Source organism: Tetrao urogallus (genome assembly GCF_951394365.1).
Source record: "Tetrao urogallus genome assembly, chromosome: 3".
In the NCBI taxonomy this organism is placed as follows: Eukaryota; Metazoa; Chordata; class Aves; order Galliformes; family Phasianidae; genus Tetrao; species Tetrao urogallus.
Window position 1 is genome coordinate 67535923 of NC_136815.1, and position 23580 is coordinate 67559502.

General features: G+C 43.9%; 2 protein-coding genes across 2 annotated transcripts; both read right to left on the bottom strand.

Annotated features, from left to right (window-relative positions):
• Nucleotides 1–3218: 3218 nt before the first annotated feature.
• On the bottom strand, nt 3219–12126 carry LOC306945195 (uncharacterized protein C7orf57 homolog; the record flags this gene model as incomplete). Its single annotated transcript, XM_079533900.1, has 6 exons — nt 3219–3295; nt 5120–5256; nt 5920–6020; nt 10708–10867; nt 10991–11099; nt 11943–12126. 6 exons carry the CDS (start codon nt 12124–12126, stop codon nt 3219–3221), a joined length of 768 nt encoding a protein of 255 aa, XP_079390026.1.
• Nucleotides 12127–18260: 6134 nt separating this feature from the next.
• Nucleotides 18261–22517, bottom strand: LOC306945196 (SUN domain-containing protein 3-like; the record flags this gene model as incomplete). The annotated part of the gene is made up of 7 exons (XM_079533901.1): nt 18261–18440; nt 19145–19237; nt 19587–19757; nt 20483–20595; nt 21079–21163; nt 22147–22303; nt 22390–22517. 7 exons carry the CDS (start codon nt 22515–22517, stop codon nt 18261–18263), a joined length of 927 nt encoding a protein of 308 aa, XP_079390027.1.
• Between the last annotated feature and the right edge of the window lie 1063 nt (nt 22518–23580).

Genomic DNA, 23580 nt, shown 5'->3' on the forward strand with positions numbered 1-23580 from the left:
GAATTTTGTTATTGCTGCAGCTTTCCAGTACTCTGAATGTGCAAACAAATTCCAGGGCTTGCCACCTGCTTTTATAAGAAGAAATCTTAGTCTCCAACAGCACTTCAAGTTGTTAATATTTTAACTCACAGTATTCAAACTGATCTGTGAAGATTCAGTTGGCTGACTGTGCACAGCAAACTCCTCCTTGGCCTCACTAAGGAAAGCTGTGTATACATTAACAGCACACTAAGGAAACTTCTGAGAATTTGAGGAATGTTCTCTGGGCAATACCTAATGGGATGCAAGATAAGAAGAGATCATTAAAATAAGATATGGCTTACACTTTTAAAAGAAAAACCACCAAAATACAAACTACTAAGAACACAACTACAGTAAAGCACTTGAACAGTGCTGAGTTACCAAGTTAGGATCTTGGCTGTTCTGCCTCTAACAAGTTCTTTAAAAAAAAAATTTAAAAGTCACAGAACCACAGAGTGGCTCCTTGAAGATCACCCAGCCCCAACCCTGTGCCATGGGCAGGGCTGCCACCCACCAGCTCAGCTGCCCAGGGCCCCATCCAACCTGGCCTTGAACACTTCCAGGGATAGGGCACCACAGCTTCTATGGGCAGCTGTGCCAGGGCCTCACCACCCTAATAGACACCAAATGTGGACAATTTTGGACAAGAACTCCAATACAGAGGAAATCATTCAAGATTAGTGAAGAGGGATTATACATCAAACTACGCAAGGCAATAAAATTATTTTAGGGAACTCTGTACAGACCTAACAAGAAAAGGAGACCATACCAAAGAAAAGGATGGTTGGAATCTTCAAGTCACCAGTACCGGAGTTATGAACACTCTCACAAGAATTCTTACTTTATGGAACTGATTTTGCAGGCTTTGATTCAGCAAGTATCTTTAAGTTCACATGATCAGGAGATCTATGAATTTGTCAATACCTTTAAATACCCATGCTCTTATTTCTCCATGACATTACGGTCTCCAACTTGAAGTGAATTTGTACTAACCACCTTACAGAAAGCTTTCTAAAGAAATAAAATTGAAACGAATTCAATATTTTTTTTTTTAAGAAATAAAATTTCTTACTCAACTGATGAGAGTTAGAAAAGATTTTGCTGCCTCACTGTTAAGCAGTTTAATGCAAGAGTTTAATCATCTTCCCATTTCTCCTTTCTTTTACATTTTTAAGCAGTATAGCATTTCTACTGAGTTAACTGAAAGCAGTATCTGTAAAAAAAGTTTCTCCTAGAATTGGAATATCAAAGTATGACTGAAAAGCAGTAATATTGCTGATAGTTCACAAAGTTATGCTACATTTCTCAAGCTGCATTCTTTTTAATGTTGCAGTTTATCATTGGTGGGAACGAGAAGCCGAACTTCAGAATACATTTTTATAGGTGATAAAAATAAAAGTAGTAACCAAAGGCTGCATTAAGTGGACACAACTGAATTGCTTGATTAAGTATATTCATATGACTCAATTCTGAAGAAAAATAATGAAATGGTGCTTATTTTTCCCAGAGCATTAAGCAACTATTGGCAATTGTCTTTTGTGAGAAAATATATATATAACTGAAATCCCAAGGGTATTAACAATTTGCCTGTTATGCATTCAGTTTCTTCACACAGGCTTATTCCTTAGTGCCCTTCTATAATGACAAGAGAGTTTTCCTACTGGTAAGGTTTCAACACAATAAGCTCCAGCTCTGACATCTCCTGGCACTGCAGCCTAGAAAATTACATTAAAAACTGCTACGAGACTAAAACTAAAGGTTTCAACATATCTGCACACAATCCAATTCACAATTTTTTTTTTTAAGTTAAAACTAACTTAAAATTGCATTTTTTTTTTTTTATTTCCCCATCTCAGATGAAGCTTCATGTTACTTAAACTTTTTCTTTTTACATTTGGAAAATTTTGCCAACCAGCCAAGTAACTGTGCGTTAAGCCATTTTCACATGTTTTTTTCTTTCTTAAGTATTGGTGTGGCTTCACCTTGAGTACTGTGTGCACCTCTGGGCTCCACAGTGTAAAAAGAATGTTAAGGTCCTTGGAAGCATCCAGAGCAGTGCAACACTTGTGAAAAGGCTGAAAGCCACATCCCACGAGGAATGCATGAGGACATTGGGTTTGTCTGGAGAAAAGCCTAGAGAAGAGAAGGCTGAGAGACAACCTCACTGGTTTTTACAACTTCGTGAGTAGGAGAAGTGGAAAAGGAAGTGTTGGTCTGCCCTCACTGGTCACCAATGGAAGGAGGCACAAAACAGCACAAAGTTGTGCCAGAGGGGTTCCAACTGAACATGAGGAAAAACATCTTTACTGAGAAGGTGGTCAAAAACAAACAAGCTTCCCAAGGGTTGATGTCCCATGCCTGTTAGCACTCAAGGAATTTGAACAATGCTTTCAGTAGCATGCTTTCCTCCCAACCAAACTGGTCTATTCTATGCACTGTTCAAATAAATGTAATTTCAGTAAAACATTTTAAAATATTCATCTCTCAGATTCAGAGGTGTACAATGTGATGAGTGCACTCAAACATAAAAGTACAATTTCATTTATGAAAAACTTTACTTTTCATAGCATAAGCAAAAACATCTTACTGAAACTGGATCAGCTTCCTAACAGTTTTTATTATAAAGCATTTAATTTTTAATAGAATTTAAGGTTATGTTCTAGTTCAAGCACACAAAAGAACAAGTGTTAACATGTCCATATGCATATTTCAGAAGCCTTAAATAATTTGGATACATTGTTTTCTAAAGTACAAAATGTTTTATTGCTTTGAGTAAAGAAAAGTATCTAGCATATAATACATTTGTTGCATTCAGAATTCAGGATAAATATTTATTTTTAACTTAAAAGGCTGAGTGTATAAATGTGCAACTTAGCCCATGCCACTTTTAGCCTACTGATGGATCTCCTTCCATATTAGTCTTCAATAGGAAACGCCAACAAGTCTGGTATAGAAGAGAACTTCAGTTTTTATATAAAGAAAAAAATCCAGGTATATGTACTGGCAGCTTTTCTTTAAAGTTTGTTGTAATTGAGCACAATGATGTTAATCAGTGTTATAATTCAGCTGAACTACAATCAGAAATGAGTTCAACTATAAATGTAAGCTAGTAAGATAGAAGTAATCAAGCAAAGATGTAAATAGTGGACTTTATCATAAGCTATACAATACCTTACTTTCCCCAATAGCCTTTCTAATTACTGTTTACACTCCTGAAACTGTGGCTTCAATTCATCGCTTGTAGGTGCTGATTCAGACTGTGATGGCTCTGAATCTGCAATAAAAACAGATTAAAGTACTTTTGATAACTTCAACCTTAAGAATAAAAAGGTCAGATAACATTCACTTTCTCACTCACATCAAAATACACATAGATTTCTGTACTTTAACCCAAGAATGTAGACAAGCTACATGCAAAGTCTGCAGTATGATGCAAAACTATAACACAACACAAGTTACAGATTTCTGTATACAGTGTTTTATCTCTCCTGTCTGATGTGTCTTGGACGTATACTATGAAACAGACAACAGAAAAAACTTCACCTCAAATGTGAACTGCAACATGCTCATGCTATTGATTACTTCAAATAAGCAGATAAAAGTACTCAGGAGTGAAGAAATTAAAAGCACTTCCTTCAGTGCACACCTGAAGGCATGAAGAGAATAACATCAAAACCGAAAAGCAGCTTCTCAGGTTAAATACCCAATGTCAGGTCCAGACTGAGATCTGACTTCATCCCCTAGTTTTGTAGCAGCTTTTTTTCTAAACAGTAGCACAAAGAAATATAGAATCATAGAATTATCTAGCTTGGAAAAGACCTCTGAGATCATGAAGCCCAACGATTGTGTAACACTACCTAGTGCAGCACTAAACCAAGCCCCTAAGCACCACAACTACACATTTCTTAAATACTTCCAGAGACAGTGACTCCACCACCCATTTGGGCAGCCAGTCTCTAACCATCCTCCCCATGAAAAAAAATTTGTGCTCCCCTGGCACAAACTTCAGGCTGTTCTCAAGTCCTAGCACTCACCACCTGAGAAAAGAGACCAACACACACCTCATTACAGCTTTCTTTCAGGTAGTTGCAGAGAGTAAGACTCCCTCTCAGCCTCTTCTCCATACTAAGCAACCTCTGTTCCTTCTGTTTCTTGTCTTGTTTTCCAGCCCCTTCACCAGCTGCACTGCTCTTCTCTGAGCACATTCCAGAAACTCAGTGTATTCTTGCAGTGAAAAGCCCCAAACTGAACACAGTATTTGAGGTGCAATATATATGTAATTTTACATATATATTTACATATTAAGCAAAATTACTGCAAATGTATTATTTTTAATATGAATGGAAGACAAAAGTTTATTCAGAGAGCTCCAAGTGTCAAAGAAACTAAACTCCCTGATCACTAAAGCCTTCCACACACTGACATATCAAGTTCAAGAAAGCCATGAATCCATAGTTCATACACAAGCATAAGCAACAGGTTTTCAAGTAGGAGGACTATTTTACCCTTTAGCCTTTATTTCCATCTGTTTTGGAAGAGAAGTACTTCATAGCTACTTCTATTGTGCATGATAATAAATAAGCACCAGATCATTTTTTAATCCAATAAAACCATTGGAATGCCAAGTTATTTAATCATATGGATACATTTGTTTTTATGAATTATAAAAAGTGATCTATTTCATAAACAGATGTATTGATGACAAACTGTAACAAGGTTTTCAGAAAAAAAGTAGGGCCAAGCACTACTCACAACAAATAGCAACTGTTTTACTGTCTGCTTAACTTTAAGCAGGAAGATAGATGTCTCTCCAGGATTTTACAAAAATATGCCAAATGGAAGCCCTCGGATTGGAACAGAACATGCTTTTACAACAGCAGAGTAAAAAAAAAAATACATTAAAGCACCCACCTTTCCTGATAACAAACAGGAGGGCATGTTTCCTAAGCTGGCCATAGGGTACTAACATAAGTCAAGCCAGGTGACTCATTAAGTCTCACCTTATTCAAAGGGAGAGACTGCAATTATTCTGGCTACCTATGGATGTTGCCTTCAAATCCCAACTCATTTTAGAAGAGCAAGCTTTCAGTAATTTTACCTTGGGACTTCTTGCTATCTTCTGATGTATTTTGAATCTTTTTTCTACATCCACTATGTTGCAGAAGCCAGTCTGTTCCATAACCATTGCTGATTAATTTGCTAAAGTTTATTGCTTCACCTTTTCTCTGAGCAGGCCTGTAAGTCAAAATGTGTTAAAAGAAAATGCAGCATAAGTAAACCAAAACAGTTAGGAAGGAAATTTATTTTGCACAGAATAGCCCTACATAACTGATAGGTAACTAACAGTAAATATCAGTAGGTTGCTCCAAAAGTAATGCTCCAACATATTTCCTTGGAAACTACAAAAGATACACAGAGCACAATAACATTTTGTTAGAGCAAGTTCTCAGCTATAAGAATTTTTGCTGTGTCTGACCTTCTCTTAGGGTTTAGCTGACATGATTTCAAAAAATGGTAGTCCTACCTGCATCCCTGTAATCAACGTTCATGGAATTAATATACATTATAGTTTGCATCTGTTCACTGGTATAAACAACTAAAGAACAGATCACTTTGAAGGCAATAAAAGAGCACTGCAAGAAGATATTTTACTACACAACTTGATGCCTACTTTATCTAAAGCAAAGATATTTTCAATAGCTTTACCATACAAGTTAAACTCCTGTTGCTTTAGGTATTTATCAAACTAGTTCAGTCCTAGTCAGCAAGTTTAGTAGCAGTATGGGTTCACAAAGGCCATGCACAAACCCCCCCACTCTCTGCAAGTTCAGAGTAATGTTAATGTACAAATGGTTTCAGGATTAGGAGATGAATGAATTTCATAAGCACACTACTTACATTGGTGGAAAGGAAAGCTTATTTTTCCCACTGAATTCCTTGTTCATACAAACATTTGCTGTTCTGCTTGGATATTTAGCATTTATAGCTGGGAGCTTTACCTGTGTTAGAGAAATCTTAATTTAACAAAAGGAGCCATTATAAATATAACTAAGAGATGTCACAAGAGTTATATTAAAAGCCATAGCAATCTTAAAACTGTACTAACAACACACAAAGCTGTTTTTTTTTTATCCCAACAGCATTCAAAACAGCTGCCAAAGGATCAACGTACTTCCCTCTCAAATAAAAGCATTTAATGATATTTCCCCAACAATTCCTTAGGATTTTTCAATTAACAACTGGTTAAGAAATTCAGAGATTCAAGAGAAAAAAAGGGGGAAAAAAAAAAACCAGCATTTTTAAAGACTGTACAGCTTCCTTCATTGCATAAAGAGTATAGGAGGGAATCCTCAAGACTGTACAACTACAAAACAACTCAAATGCACACATGAGGAAAAAATGCCATAACAGATGTAAGCACGCAACAAATGTTTTAAGGACCATGTGTAGCTTTAGCTAGGAAAGGTCAAAAATTAGTGTTTGAGTACAACTGATCCAAAAACAAGCCATCATTAAAAAGTTAAAAAAGCAGCTATAAATGTTTGGCAAGTGTGGATTTTATTCTTTTCTGGGAATGAGTGGAGCCTAGGACAGACAGTTCCACTTATTTTAAAGCAGAAGGTAAATATAAATCAACATGTTCAGCCAATGATGAAGTTCCTACAGACTTTATTCAAGCCAGAGTTTTTACTAGAAGAGAAATTCCAAAATCTGACAAAGAATTAGTGGATGATCTACTAGATTTCAGCCAAACAAACTGACAACTACATTGAAACTTAAAGAGTTGAAGAACTGGCACACCTGTCAAAGGTGTAGTGAGGGATGAAGACCAGGGTCTGCTGTCCAACATGGAGATTAAAAAACGAAAATAATCAGCTGCCTACAACTGCATTTAAAAGCCATATGTGCTTACCTGCTGTGGCACGGCATCTCTGCTTTACTTTTCAAAAACGCTGTCCTACTGCTCAAGAAAACCTACTGCTGTTTTCTATTCACTATTAAGCTGCAATATTTCAGATCTGGAAGTATTAATCTTACAGGCTATATGTACACATTTACCAATTTCACATTCCAGAAACACTAATTGTGATTTATTGGGAACAAACTGAAGTGATACTACTTGAAACTCATGATGCAATTACAGTCCTATCAGACTGTAAAAAGGTAGATGTTTTCACTGAGAAAAAACATAATGAAATACCCTCATCTCAATACTTTTTTGGCATGCTTGAGTGGTAGGTGAACAACAGTGACGACTTTCCAACACGGAAAGCTAATAGTACCTGAGTTAAATCCTTGCTCCTGTGATGAAGAACAGAATCCCACATTACATTTGTTTAAATTTCTTTGAGATAAAATGCTGACCTGAGATATCTTTTAATACAGCACATACATACATATGTATGTATTCCCACCCAAACATATTAATGTATAAAGGTGGAAATTTAGAAAGATAAAGAGCATCTTCACTCAAGACAGTGAATTCCAATAACAATCAAATTTAAAAGTGTAGTTCTATTCTTTGTCAAGGCTAATATTATGTAAAGCAACGTCATACTGCAGTTCTTAAGACCTGTCCTTTGTTAGGAGCAGCAGAGAAGTACGGAGGAAAAACAAGACCTAGACAGTACACACCAGAAATGTAAACACAAAGTTTGTATTTAAAGGTTATGATTTAGTACAACAGAAATGCTTTATATTCCAAATACTAAACATACAGCTGGATTACTTGATCACATTATCCTTTGCTTGGAAGAAAATAATGTCAACAGGAGTTGCACAAAGTGAGCCTAGATACAGTTAAAAGCCCCTCATTCTTCAACAAACCTTCGCAGCTGCATATCAACCATACGATAGGTTTCAACTTTTTGCAGGGATAGGCTTCTTAAACGTTTGGCTAAGAAATGTTTATTACAGAAACTAGAGGCTCCTTCAGATCAGCTCTAGTAAAAAGGCCATAAGCAAAAAAGCACAACTGAAAGCTCTATTAGTATTGTTTGTTTCTACTAATAGATAATGCACACATGCCTGTGTATGCCTACAGAACTCAAAGACAGCGTCCAATAAAGATCCATAGGCTTGTCTCCATTTTACAGAAACAGCACATGAGGCAATTTACCATGGACCAAGCTAGACACAGAGGTGAGAACAGGTGCTTGAGTGAATAATCAATAAATATTAAGATGCTATAACTATGTAATAAACAAGAAAGCTATGCAAAGCAGATTACAATAACAAAAAGAGAATAGACAGAAAGCTTACTCATATCCTGGGCTCACTTACAAAACTCCAGCAGAGAGGATCTCCAGAAGAGATCCTTCCCCCACTGGTAGCCAGCTCTTAAATGGGTCTAGGAGAGGTGGAGCCAGGCTCCACCCCTTCCAGCAGCATAGGTGAATTGCCTTCACCTGTGCTCCCATGGCTGACTCATTGCTCGCCTCAGGTGATCAATCAGAGGTTCAGACTGTGACTCAGCAGTTCCCAAACACTTAGGGAAGAGAGTAGTTAAAAAGATGAAAACAGTATTGAAAGCATGAATCGCTCAATGACTTTCAGCCTACTTATATCAGAAGCACGGTTACTTGCTTGCATGACTTGGACAGCTACGGAAAAGGATCACTCCTTTCAACCTACAGAAAATGTATCCCTTAAGAAATACCAAAAATCCTTTATTGATTGCAAAATGCCTGAAAGTTATGACTTCAGACACAAGATACTGATCTTACTAGTGTTGTGTTACAATTGTTTGACACTAACTTTGATGCCCTCTCCAACTAATTTACCACCCATGCACAGCCCTCTCTGTTGGGTCACACATACATTAGTTCACATAGTACAAAAGCAAAATAAGGCTTCTGCAATTTGGCAGAGATGCTAGCACTTCAGAAGAACATAACATAAATCTTTAAATCTCCAGAGCAAGAGCCTGCTTGGGAACAATTTTTTGCAAGCTGAGTAGAGCAAGTACCCTTGGAGGTTTAAATGCTTCTGCACTTGCCCCTACAGACTCCCTCTGGGATTTTTCTCCATGATTGCATCCTAAGTCTCTCTTCTTAGACTTAGTCAGACTGGACTGAAAAATGTTGTCTAGACAATATCACTTAACTACTTGAGGTAGTTTCTTACTGCAATATCATCACTTAGTCAAACATGTACACTGAATACTGCCTAGAAATCTGTCTGTGATGTTTTGGGAAAAATCTAACCTTTCATTATAGAAAATATACAGTCAGGAAAGTAGAAATCAAGACTATTTGATAGGAGTAGTTCCACTGTCTCACTCGAAGATTTTTCAGGAAAGTGCTCTTAACACTGAGTCAGAGAAACCTTTCCTAAACGAAAGGAAATAGGAGATGTAAGGAGGGTACAGAAAAGGTCCTGTGAAACAGGACAACTATTTCAGAGACAGTGGTATGAAGGGGGAGCTAAAGCTAAGGCAAGTGCTGTAGAATCTCACATCTTGAGAACTTAAAGAGTAAGGTTCAGGATTTTGTACTCTAGACAAAATTCAATTTCTGCTTCCGAAACAGTACTATAAAATATACATCATGGCCTATACAGATTTGGAATCTGAGCTGAATATGTAACATCTATTCACTGTGTAAGAAAACATATGGGAATTCTCATGCTCATGAATATGAATCAAACTGGGCCTCAAAGTCTTTCTCAAACCCCACCACTAAGAGAAACAGACCTTCTACCAGTCTCCACATGGACATCAACTACACACTGTTACAAAATTTGACTCCTAGAGCACTGAAGATAATGGGTTCTTAAGGGAGCACTTAATCTTTTTCCTGTTTTGATCCTCTGTAAGGCTTCCATGGCAGTGTGAGTTCCTGTTTTCACTGCTCTGAGGCTGACTGAAAATAGGTTTTCCCAAAAGGCATCAGCAAATTAGTTTGTGCACACATCATTCTGAAGCTGCACTCATTACTCGCCTCAGCAAAGGTTAAAGACTTTTGTAAAATGTCCAGCGTCTGCACTTGTATTCAAGTAGAAAAGAGTTACTGGTGTTCACCTACATCAAAAGTCTTTCCATATATTCCAAAGGGTTACAGTAACTGAAGCACCCACAATTACAGATCATTTTATAAAAACTTAAATCTTAAACATCTAAATGGCCAAGAGGGGGAGGGTGAAAGATGGAGGATGGGAGATAGGTTTCCAGCACAAAACCCCACAGAAAAGCTGCTCTAAGCATACTTTGCCCTACACTTATTTTGCATAGGATAAAACTTCTAGGCAGCTAGTGGGGACTCTTTCAGGATTCTCTCTTTATCTTGAACTTCTTAACTTGAGCTTTCAGATAAGTTTTCAGATAAGTTTTCTGTTCCTTCTTCGTCCTTCTTTTTCCTTCTTCCTCCCAAGACCTCTAATCAAGAATTCCATTCAACATCATCAAGTGCAGAGAAACAAAACACATGAAATTAGAAACTAAGTCCTGCCTTTCATTCACACTTAAATATACACACCATATAATGCAAGTGAAATTCACATTTCTGGTTCATATGTTACACCCGTAGCACTTCAACGTGGTTTTACTGTCATTCTCTAGCAGCAACATAAAAATTTATTCTGGAATATGGAAACCATGGTGGACTAGAACTTCTTTTCACTAAGAACTAACAAGTTCAGTTAGAAGCGTCTTCACAAGCTCTGCAAAAAGAGCAATCCACATCATACCTTTTTTTTCTCTGTGTTTTCTTTGTCCTCAGCATCTCGTTGCCAAACACTTTTCGTATCAAAATCAAAAGGCCCTCTTCTTGTCTGATAATTACTACTATGATGGTCATCATTAAACTCTTTGTGAACCATATAATCAGGCAGAGTGGAAATACTGTTCCTGCAGACAGATTTAACAACTGTTTGTAGCAGCAATTGAAATCTATCACTTTATGACAACATTATTCTGAAACACAGACAAGGAGAGAACATGAGAAGTTATTCAGGATCTTGGCAGACCTACCATGGCTCATTGGTTGCTGGAGGACTGGAGTGGTGCAAGTACCAGTCAGGCGCAGCATATGCTACTGGCGTTGACTTCCTTGTAACAGGAGCATAGTGCTTCAGCAAGTCTTAAGATGAAAAGACAAAAGCCACTACTTCTCTGACTTTCATTCTGACTATAAACATATTGTCATCTCAAGTTGCTTTTTTACCACAAAGACACATTTTTTTATTCACTAAACATCTGTCTTCCTTGGTTAAACAGGCAAACACAACCTTGCAGCACTGTTTCAGTGGTACCCAGTTTATCTAATTCTAAATGTTCTGACACGTTTCTGCTGGTGTTTGTTAATTCATATTCCTGCATTTGTCACTCTTCTCTAAATGTTCATGCATGCCATTTGTCTAAGTATCTCAACTTCCCTTTTTTACTAAAGGAAAGAGTAAAATCATGGAGCATCCCATGGAACAAAATATACATAGATCTGTAACAAACTGGACATCATTAGAAAAAAAAAAGAAGAAAGAAAAAAGAAGAAAGAAGAAAGAAAAAAGAAAAAAAAAAAAAAAAAAAAAAAAAAAAAAAGAAAAAAGTAAAAAAAGCACTTCACAGATACCTACTAAGCTGATGAGGCTTTTCTGGTTACAAGATCATTTTTACCAGACTATCACTTACATAACCCTAGCACAGACTGTAAAGACCTATCTCAAATGAAGATAAACAGTTGGCATCATCCAAGCAGATTGGAAATAACCCAAAAGTACAAATTTTGCCAACAGGTAGCTAAATGCAGCAGACGTCATGACAAGCTGACCTATTAGGTGACATTTTCAATTAGAAGTTTTTTCCATAGTTTAATTCCAAAAACCCGGAGGACTCTTCCGATAGGACTATAAGCTTTTTCTACCACCATACTCAAGTAAAAACCTAAGAAAATACTGCTAAAACAAGTAAACAAAAGATAACACACCAGGTCGGCCTCCTTGCTTTGCTAGCCTTATGTAAGCTGAATCAGTATCTTTGATCCACCTCCTACGGCACCCAAGCATCCCTTCATTGTGAGCTTTTGCAAGATCACCAAGACCTGGAATCTGGGATGTAGGAGGATGTGGGATTTCTGAGTTCGTCAATTTCTCTGGCTGCTCCACAGGCATCTGGTAATATCATTCTGAAGCAACAGAAAGGAAAATATTGATGGTGAAATTCAACTGTTAGTGACCCTTTGTCAAGAAACTAACAAATCTAGCCAACTTGAAATTAAGTGAAATGCTGCACTTCTTCACAAAGATAGAAGACAAGGATTCTATATTCCAGGGGACAAAGCATGGGACATTTCAGGAGTTCCACATTCAAAAAGAGAAGGCCTTGATGTAATATATGAAACATCATTCAAGCTGTCCCATTAAAACGGGGGACTGCACATCTTCATGCAGCAGTCCAGGTCTAGGGCACCAAGAGCAAGAGTCATAGTCAACAACTGAAAGCAGTTAAGTCTTCTGTTACCCTTCCTTCTCAGCCATCAACAATAGCAAAGAAAGCTTTCTGACTTGTCCGTTTTTAGGTCTCTGTTTGTAAAATAACCCCACCCGATCCTCCATTCCTCCCTCCTTTAAAAAATAAAATAAAAATCAAGACATCTCCAAATATATTCTTTTCTCTGCTTCCTGTGCACAAAAATAAGCAATTACACAAAAACAGAAAAGAAACTGCACGACTCCTTGAGGGGAAAACAATGGCAGACAGGGAAGAAAAAGACACTCTAAGGAATTGTGCTAAGAAACACAGGAGACTTACTGAGATGACTCCAAATAGAGTTACGTAAGTGTACCACACTGTCTTAAGGCAGGTATCTTCCTCAGGTGCTAGTACATAATCATCATGCTGACATGTGCCTAGGAAAAAGATTGCCTGTAAGAACTTATTTTCCTTGCATTAGGGGCGAAGAATCATTACAGTGTTTTATTTCACTACAGTAATTGGTCTTGATATTGGTTGGTTTGTTCAGCAATAGTACATTAGTTTAAGAACCAATATATTTGTTTAGCAAAAGGAATCTGTCAGTTATAGTTTCAAAACTTTCCATTTCAATTTTAGTGGGTGCATAGTCTTGTTTTCCTCAGTAATTTTGCACTGTGGACGTAACAGAATACTTTTAACCTTCACCTCAATGATTTTGCCTCACAAGAAGCCATAATAGAATACTTTCATCTTTTGCACACAGTAGCTGCAAGAACATCTTCCTTGGATTCCACATTTGTTGTTTTAAAAGTGGTTATGGCCTAATAAGCAATGGAAAATTTTCCAAGCCGGGGAGAAGTGGCTCAAAGTTAGCCATAGCCCTCAGTGATGGTGCTGATGATGGAAAATGGGGAAGAAGTAGATAGGCACTCGACCAGCCCAGGTTCTATTGAGCATGCCCAAAGGGACATTAGCATAGATATTAATGAGTCCTTGGACAAAAGGATGAATATGTAGACCTATGTACTGCGTGCATATGTCTTAACTGTTTAAATATAGAACCTGAGCTCTGAAAGAGCACGCTTGCTGCTCAAGTCGCCCAGTACCATGAGGAAAAAAGGAACACCACTTTCCAGCACCGTGTTGGAGTCAGAGAGTTTTCTCCCCAGACTTCGGATGACAGTCTGTCAGAATCTTCTCTACCTAATTCTGTCAGAGCCCTCATTCTTTTTTAATTTGCTGTATTACTGCTCACCTGACTCTCCTTCTTCTAAGTGCTTGAATTGAAGGGCATACTGCAAAGCAATAAACTTCCGAGGCGAAATGCCAACAACAGATTCAAAAACTTCTGTAACACGGATAAACCATACCAATTGAACAGGCTAAATTCTGGGACTCACCTACGGTTTATAGTGCTGAGAGCCTCAGGGCAGTAGAAACGCTCGGGCCGGGCTGTCAGCTGTCAGCTCGCTGCAACCGCTGTCGCCGCCGCTTCCCGTCCCCTTAGCAACGCGGCGGCTCCAAAGCCAACGGCGCACCGCCCAGCAGAGGCGGGCACCAACGGTCCAATCCCGCCCCGCAGCCCGAGGCTGCCATATTATCTGACGGAGAGCGGCTCCGCTGAAAGCGGCTTGGCATCTCGTTGGACAGCACGTTGAGCATCAGTCAGCAGTGCGCTCAGGCAGCCAGGAATGCTAGCCGTAGCCTAGGGTGCGTCAGGCCCAGCAGTGCCAGCAGGGTGGAGGAAGCACGTTGGAGGAGGCATGTTGTGAGCGTACAACAGTGGAAAAGCCGTGCGACAGTTTGGTGGAATCCTTATGGGAACCACACGCCAGGTGGAATTAGCCCACAGTGCGACAGCCAGCATCAAGACATTCCCCTTCGTCTTCTTTATCTGTGTGTGCAGAGACTTCCCTGGTTTTCCTTGCATTCCACAGCAATCTTTGGGACAAAAGGAGTGTTGGGAGAAAGTAAAAGACCCCTGATACCCACTAAAGGGCTGGCAGTGGCAGACCAACAATGGACCATTATGGTGTTAGAAAGCTAGATGACATCAGAGATAGCCAAATAAGGCCATGTCTGTTGGGAAATCGCTGGGAGTGGATAGGATAACAAATTTGGGAACATAATGAATATCTAATACATTTGAAAACATAACCTGTTCGTGAACAATCAGCCAGTGACCGTTCTTGGAGAGTTATCCCAATGCCATCCCAGCTCTGCCAATAATGAATACCTTGCTTAACAGTAACAAAGTGCTGCTGTTAAGTTTATACACATAGATTTCTTCAAATCAGTACACTGCACTGGTGCGGCCCCACCTCAAACTCTGAGTTCAGTTTGGGGAATCACAGGACAAAAAAAAAAAAAGCCAGCATGGAGTACTGAATGGCTTCAGTAAGTAGCTGTGCACACTGGAATCAATGACTTGCATGCCAGAGGACCAGGTTGGCCCCCTGCTAAGTAACAAAAATACAGAAGCACACAATTGGGCTCAGTGATCTTGAACGTCTTTTGCAACCTAAATGATTATTTAATTCTCCTGAAGCCTGGAAACATAAGGACAAGCACAAATGCTTGGTATTCCCAGCATAAGTACTTGTTCTCTTTTCTCTTAACAATTACTCAGATGGACTAAAGAGGCTCCACATGGGAAAAGTTATTTATTCTGAAGTAAACCAGATAGCTTTCTCCTAGCATTACTGTCATGGTGGAGTACCTTCATGATACACACAGGTGTACTCTGGGTGGCCCTGGTTGCTCAGCAGTTGCAGCCTTATGTTACTGATGAACCCAGAGCACTGGAGATGCTATCTGCATGGTACGCTGTTGCTGGAATTTCAGTGGTTTATCATAAATGCTGTGGGAAAGATGGCCACAAGCAACTTGATGAAGACATGTCCCTGTCTTTGCGGGAAGGGCCAGCACGTCTACCTCTCAGAGGCTTACACCACAAGCCTGCCTCCCACTCACGCTTTCTGATACTCCTGAACCTCTCAACCTCCTCCTGCAGGGCACACTCCACATCCTTCCAGCACTCCGCTCCACACTCTCTACAAGTTTCCTGCCTTTCTTGCGCTGAGGAGCCCGGGACAGGACACGGTACTCCAGATGCGGCCTCACCAGGGCAGGGGAGAAGGGGAGGATCACCTCCCTTGACCTGCTGGCCACGCTCTTTGGAAGGCAACCCAGGATCCCACTGGCCTTCTTGGCCGCCTGAGCACCCTGCTGCCTCATAGTCAGCCGACTGTCCGTCAGTACACCAAGTCCTTTTCCGTCAGGCAGCTTTCCAGCCATCCCTCCCCAAGCCCGTAGGGTTGCCTGGGCCTGTTGTGACCAAAATGCAGGACCCGACACCTGGCCCTACGGAAATTCATAGAGTTTACCGTGGCCCAGCGACCCAGGTCCCTCTGTAGTGCCTTTTCCCCCCTCTGGCAGAGCAACGCTCCCTCCCAACTTGGAGTCATCCGCAAACCCACTGAGGGTGCACTCAATTCCCTCATCAAGATCGTTAATAAAGATGTTAAACAGAAGCGGCCTCAGTACCGAGCCCTGGAGGACACCACTCTGGACTGGCCGCCACCTGCACTTAACTCCACTGACCACAGCTCTTTGGGCCCGGCGTTTCACCCAGCAGAGCATACGCCCATCCAAACCATTGGCAGCCGCCTCTCCACAAGAATGTTGTGGGGGAGAGTGCCAAAGGCTTTACTGAAGTCCAGGCAGACCACGTTGACAGCCATACCTTCATTCATAAAGCCATGCTGATTGGGCCTCACCCCCAGCTTACCATTAACTGGTCCGTGAGGCCTCCCGAGATGATCCATTTCATGGCCTTCCCTGGCACCGAGGTGAGACTACAGGTCTGTAGCTATCAGGATCATCTTTCCAGCCCTTCTTGAAGATGGGTGTCACGTTTGCCAGTCCAACGGGACGTTTCCAGTTAGCCAGGACTGCCGAAAGAGGGTGGAGAGTGGCTCGGCAACCACATCCGCCAACTCCCTCAGCACCCTAGGACGCAGTCCATCTGGCCCCACGGACTTGTGAGCACCCAGCTTTCAGACAGAGCAGGTCCCAAACCATCTCATCGTGGATTGTGCAGGGCCTATTCTGTTCCCCATCCCTACTTACCGGCACAAGGGGCTGTGTGCCCAGGGAGTAACTAGTCTTGCTATTAAGGACTGAGGCAAAGAAGGTGTATGGGAGCTGCTGAGTCACAGCCTGAACCACTGATTGATCGCCTGAGGCAAGGACTGACTCAGCCACGGGAGCACGGGTGGAGGCAGTTCAACTGTGTGACCCGGAGGGGTGCAGCCTGGCTCCACCTCTCCCAGACCCCATTTGAGGGCTGACTGCCGCTGGGGAAGGATCTCTTTCCGGAGATCCCTCCCTTTGCAGTTTTCTACTGTGAGCCTAGGGCCACGGCTGAGCGTCTAATTTTTGATTCTCCCTTTCCACCACGATAATCTTTCTAATGATAAAACCCGTATAATACCATCCTAACCACGCCACTCTGCTATCTGTGCGTTTGTAAATCATACAGAACAAGTACCTCAGCCTTATCCTGACCGCGTTGCCCTCAGCATCATCCAGCAGGGGATGGAGACTCTCCCTAGCCTTCCACTCGCTGCTGATGTATTTACAGAAATATTTACTGTTGTCCTTCACCTTAGCGGCCAAGTTCAGTTCTAGCTGGCCTTTGGCTTTTCTAATTTTCTCCCTGCACGGCTTCACTACGTACTCGTAATTGCCATAAGTTGCTTGCCCATTCTTCAAATACCAAAACCTTTACTTTTGTTCCCGAGTTCCAGCCAAAGGTCTCTGTTCAGCCTGACCAGCTTCCTTGCCCGTCAACTTGTCTTCCATGACTCGGTGACGGTCAGCTCCTGCACTTTTAAAACAACTTCCATAAAAGTATGCCCAGCCTTCCCGGGCTCCTGTGCGCTCCAGAACTGCCTCCCAAGGGACCTTCTCAACCACGGTCCAAAGGAGGCCAAGGTCTGCCCTCTGGAAGTCCTAGGGGGCAGCAGTTCCTGCTGACTCCCATCCGTGCTTCAACAGGGATCGGAAAATGCAGTATCTTGGGATCACTTTGCCAACTCCCAACCAGCCGCTCCCTCCCTCCTCCTCCCCAACAGGAGAGCAGGAGAAAAGGGAATGAAAAGGCTTATGGGGCGAGATAGACAATAGGGAGATCTCTTAACAGTTACTCCAACGGACAGAAGAGACTCAACATGGGAAAAGTTGAATGAATTGATGTTATATTTGATGTTAACGTTGTGGCTTTGTGATTTTTGTTGCTGATATTCCACCTCAGAAGATAACGTAAAATAGTGGGAGTTAAAGAGTTAATGTTCTGGTTCCTTGAACTGCCATTCATGGGCATGTGGGGTCCTCGGATGGGAGGGGAGGAGTGGCATTCCCGAGGACCTAGCGCGCAGAGGAAGAAAGGTGGAGCTACTGGCAGGACACCAGCCTCTTCTTCCCACTCTTGGTTTGCCACGGAGAAAAGCACGTGCTTCCCCTGCAGGCTTCTAACATGAGATCTTGTATTTTGGATACTTCCGTCTCTCTCATTTTGTTTGATTTTGTTGGATTCAGTAAATTCAGCTCCTCCTCAGACAGTTGCCGTTGATTTTGTTTTTGTTGTTGGTTGGTTTTTTGTGTTGTCAGACACACGTGTTGTCTCCCTTCCCCCTCTCCTGGAGCGCACGGCCCGCATCATGCCTTGCCTTGTTAGTCACAGAGCCGGGGCCGGATGTGCCGCGCTGTTAGAAGGTAGGGTAATTTTTGTTGCCACTCTCTTTCGTCCCCTGGGTTTGTGCCCCTGTCACGGGCTCAGATCTGGAGACCCCTCCATGAAAGGTAAACCAAGTGGCTTTCCCTTAGCTTCACCGTCAGGGGCTGGATTGCCGTGGAGCCTGAACTGATACACACAGGTGTAGTCCAGGTGGCCCCAGTTGCTCAGCACTCGCAGCTTGATGTAATTGATGAACCCGGAGTGCTCATTCTGCAATGAGAAAAAGAAATGAACTGTGTTTTCCTCTCTCCTCTTTGGCCACTGACAATGCAGGAGTGACATACTCACGCATCATCCTACTTCAGGCTGCCTTGCTAGGTCTTCTGACATGCTGATAAGCTGCCATAGTGCAATCAAGACATTTCTTACCCTGCTCCACCTCTTTGGCCACGTGAGTTTTAAAGAAATAAACAGCTACCAAAAGCTGCAGCAAATACACAGCCAAGTTCTTTGCACTTGCTTTGAGTGTGTGTTCTCGCACAGAAAAACGCAGGGGTCGTAACTCTCATTGCTTTCTCTAGAATGTCACCCATCAGAATGGCCTCCCTGATGCTGCCCGTTACCGGCAACGACAAAGTCCTTGGAAAGCCACACATCCCCCGTGTGAAAGTAGCCCGCCAACAGTACTGCACCCTACGTGAGGCAGCCGCTTGTGTGCAATTGGAAGCCACCTGGTCATGGCAATTTCTGCTGCAAGTGTAGCTGGAGCTTAGCGGTGCTATAAGCTGAAGCAGCTCTGAAGCTTAAAAGCCAGAAGGAAACAGAAACAGCCCAGCGGTCCGGGCATATGCAGGCAGTATAGAGGCAGCAGCAGAAATGCAAGAGGGCCCCCATACGCCTCAGGCTTGGAAGCTTTTCCCCAGCCAACCGCGGTTCCCCTCTCCCACGCTTCACGTCCCTCTTTGTAACCTTACCTGCAGCTGGAAGGTCTGACTGGGATCCTGGCCTGGCGTGAAGGTGAACTCTCCTAGCAAAGTTCCTTCCTCGTCACCTTCTTCCTGCAGGCCCTACAGGAAGACAGGGGTGGAGAAAACAGAACAGTGGGATGCGCTGCTGGAAGAGGATCACAAAGCCCCACAGGGCTTTCTGAAGCAAAGGTGGTCTAGGACCATCCACTGTGCCAGTTCCCTTTCCCTCTGCCTCTCAAACTACCAACTCGTCCCAAGAGCGGGAAACCTTCTTTGCTGTGCTACCTTGGACAAAAAAGGAACGCTGTGGAAATGGAGCAACTCTGAGGAGCTTGTTACTTGCCCTGTGCAGGAAAGAACCGCACGCAGCAGCCCTCTTGGATCTGCAACCACCCTCCACGTCAAACGCTACGCAAAACTACCACCACAACCCAGAGGAATCACTTACATAGACAGCAAAGTCCTTAGGAGCACTGGAGGTGCTGTCTGCACGGTAGGCCGTTGCTGGAACTCCATGGTTTAACGTAACTGCCGTGGGAAAGATGGCCCTGGGCAACTTGATGAAGACGTGCCCTTGGCTTCCTGGGAAGGTCCAGCAGTTACCTGGCTGATTGTCAGGCTGAAAAGAGAAGAAGAAACAGCGTTCATGTGCAAAAGAGCGTCCTGGCTGAAAATCCTGCTGCAGCATCAGGGGCTCTGCAGGTGTACTGGCCCATCTGCTCTGCTCCAAAGCACAGGCATACGGGCATGGCGGTGAGCTGGGTGCACAACCTGCAGAAGCTCTTGGGCTCCTTCTTTTGTGGGGCAGCTTGCAAAAAATAAAAAAGAGGGACTGCTGTGGCTGAAAGGCACCTGCCCGGGGCAAAGAAGGGCCCACCTGCATGAACCTTTCCTGCAAGGGGAAGCTCCCTCTCATCCAGTCCCACCCCCTTCCCCCGGCACCAGCCAGGGCTCTGACTTGTGCAGGTAGCTCAGGAGCAGTGCCAGGATGGGCTGGCAAACACAACATGGGGCCCTCCTGCAGTGCACGCCCTCCGCGCCCTCTGGGGTTCATTAAGAGCCCCAGCGTTCTCGCAGCCCAGATCTCTCGTGGCACCTTATGGGTTCTCCTTCAGTGCCGGCCAGACAGCTCCACAATGGCTGGGAAGACAAGCAAGCTAGCCTGGCAGAAGCTTCCACAGAGGACCTGGGGCAGTCTGGCAGAAGAAATTCTCTGCCAGGATACACAAGAGGGGAGTAGGTCCTCGCAAGAAGGGGTGAAGACAAGGGTAAAGGCAACCCTCAGCAGGGCGTTTGGCCCCCTCTGCCCCGCACCATTCTTCCTCTGTTTCACATTGTTCTTACCTCAAGAATAATCTCAGGAGGCCTCATATATGGTGTCACCAGCAACGAGTGCCAGAAGGCTTTCCCGCTTCCAATCCAGGAGGGAGAAGTCTTGGAACGAACGATAGCGGCGCCTGCAAATAAAAACACGGGCACAGTGGTCAAGCAAGACCAGGAGGAACCAAGGGCTGCTGACTCTGTTTTCCACACGAACAGCTGCACAGAAATGCCGGCTGCCTTTGCACTGTCCTCTTCAAAAGAGTTTCAAAGGCAGCCATACATCCCCAACAGTGATATTCCCTTCGTTCTCACTTGCCGTATCCCTCTGCAACACAATGCAGGGACTCGCTCAGCTATCCTAAGGGGCCACATAAACTGACAGCCAGCTGAGCAGTCACATGAGAAACAACACCAAGTAGGAGTAGCGCTTTTCAGATGTGCTCCAGCCCGCTGAAGGCTCTCTCAGCAAGCACATTCTCAGGGCACAAGGTGGCCATTCACTCCTCACCCCTTCTCCCCTACCCTGCCGGGTCCCAAATGCCCGTCCTGTCAAACTGGACAAGACGCCCTTTGGAACCACCATCTGTGGTCTGGTTGTTTCTACAGCTTAACGGCACCTGAAGTTTTGCTGGCATAATTACGCATCTGGAATGGGCTTTCTTCCAGCTTCTCCAGGACTTGATTGATCATCTCTTGAACAGCCTGGGAAGGAGGACAAAGGAGAGCGCTCGTCAGAAGGAAAAGAAAAGGGAAAAGAGTTGCCTCCCAGCTCCCCTACAAAGCCTGCCAAAGCAAACTCGGCTGCTCCACTTGGATGTAATTCACGCTGCCTGGGAGTTGCCTGCGAACCTCCAGAGCTCTACTATGACCATCTGGCACGGGAACAGAGAGGCTGCTCACTCCAGCGCACTGGACATGGATGCGGCACAAATGGGCTTTTCCTGTCGAGATGCCCCATGACAGGCAGACTGCGCTGACAGTCCTGCTGGCCAGGAGATGGGGCTCGAGTCAGGCACGAGGCAGGGATTGCCCAGAGGTCACCACAACTGCTGCAGGCCAGCCACACACAGAGAGTTAACTTAAAGCAGAAGACAGAGCTTGCCTACTGCAATGGGGAAGAAAGGCAAAACGCAGAAGGAACTAATGCCAGCCAGGCCTCGGGCTAACATGGCCTTTGAGATTCCCATCACGGGAATCACCGTCAGCTTAGGTTTCGGGCAGACCTGGGGCTGTGCGAGCTCAAGCCACCAAAAGAGACGGTATCCACGGAGCAAGGGCTCTGAAACCAGAACAGCCTTCAGACTGGATGCCCCACGGGGAGGCTGAAACACAGCGTCTCCTGTGCATCTGCACAGGCCCCAGGCACCCAGGGCAGCCAGGCTCAACTCAGGGTGCTGGCTTACAGGTCTTCCAGGGGAACCTGCCACTTCATGCACAGCAGCAGGTGCAGGGAAGGACTGACAGAGAGCAAGAAACAACTAAGGCATCTGAAATTCCCATCAGAGCTCATTCCTTTCCCCCACAAGAGCTCCGGAGCAACAGAGAAAAGGACCGATGGTGATGCACCAGCATTTCTTCCTGCTGGACAAGCCTTTTAGCTGTCTGTGACAGGGAACGCTAGCGAGATATAATGCCACAGTGGGGAAAGAACTCTCTCAGCAGAGCTTTTTGCAATGTCCTCTTACCTCGCCGGTAAAGCCTGGGAGCTCAGTTCTCTTCAGGGCCTTGTGGAGAGCACGCAGGGTGATGTCCTTTGCTCCCCATTGCAGGAAACGAAGCTGCTGCTCGATCTTCTCGAGCTCTTGTTCCACGCTCAGCATTTCCAGATCATCACCCACCAGCCTAGAGACAGCAGGTAATTAATGGAGAGAGCGCACACAGCTGTCTTCTCACAAGCCGTGAGATGTGAGGCAGAGAACGAGCCTCACTCCGCGTGACGACAGGGTAACCGAGGTTTAATAGAGAGTTGACAATACTGGTTGGCAAGCTCCAAGAGCTCCCGACCGAGAAGCTGCTTCCTGGCTTCCTGGCTAACTTTGGGGGAACTAACGGACATGGAGAGATAGCAGCTCGAATGGGGAAGGGGAGAAACTCGGGGCATTGGTCACAGAAGTTGGACTCGGGTAACAAGTGGTCATGGACAAGGGGCAGAGCTCTTGTAAAGAAGAGTCCAGCCAAAGGGAGATTCTTTTCTTACCATGAAGTCATTTTTTCCGATGCCCTTGAGCCTCCAGCAAGACTTCCAACGGAGTAAACACCTGCCAGGAATTCCACAAAGCTCTCAATAAATCATCTCTATAAATGTTCTGCCTTGGGCTGCCCACTCCCCTATCCCTGGGCAGAACAAATTGTTGGAGGCTTCCGAAAGAAGCATCCTCAAATCAGAGCTCTACTGAGACTCACCGAAGGACACCACAGCCACGGTGAACAGCAGCAGGGAAACTGTCATCCAAGCCTTAGGTTGCCTACAAAGAAGGAGAAGCGTGGTGAAGAATGGTGAAGCAGGCCGTATCTGTACAGTGCAGAAGACGACTACGGAGCAACAGATGTTTAAAACTTGGGAAGGAACCATATCCTTACCAGTCCCCACGCCTGCCTTGCCATCGTTTCGCCATTTCTCCGAAGCACAGCGACAAAAGACGCAGCTCAAAGCACAGCGACAAAAGACGCAGCTTGAAGCACAAGCCACAAAAGACGCAGCTCGAAGCACAAGCCACAAAAGACGCAGCTCGCAAGGAGTGAGCCAAACCCTGTCCAACAGCTATGCCGCCAGGACCGAGAGTGGCTAAGGGCGGGGACAAGCTGCCTCAGTGCTGAGGGCCCTTTGTGACTTCACAATGGTCAGTGATGTCACCGCAGAACAGGCAGCGCCATGTTTTGAGGGACAGGGAACAAGCTTTGCACCTCCTGCCTGCAGGGGAAAAGATCCTACAAGGTCAAAAAAAACCAAACACCTCCTGCCCAGCAGCCTGCTTGGTAGGATTTTGCTGAAGGGGAACGGGCTGGGAGCTACAAGCCGCCTGCCTTTTTCGGTCCCTGCTTTTGATGCCCTGTACATCAGATGTCTCACTCCGGGTACCCAGACTTTTCCAATGCTTTCCTATATCTGTCTTCCTACT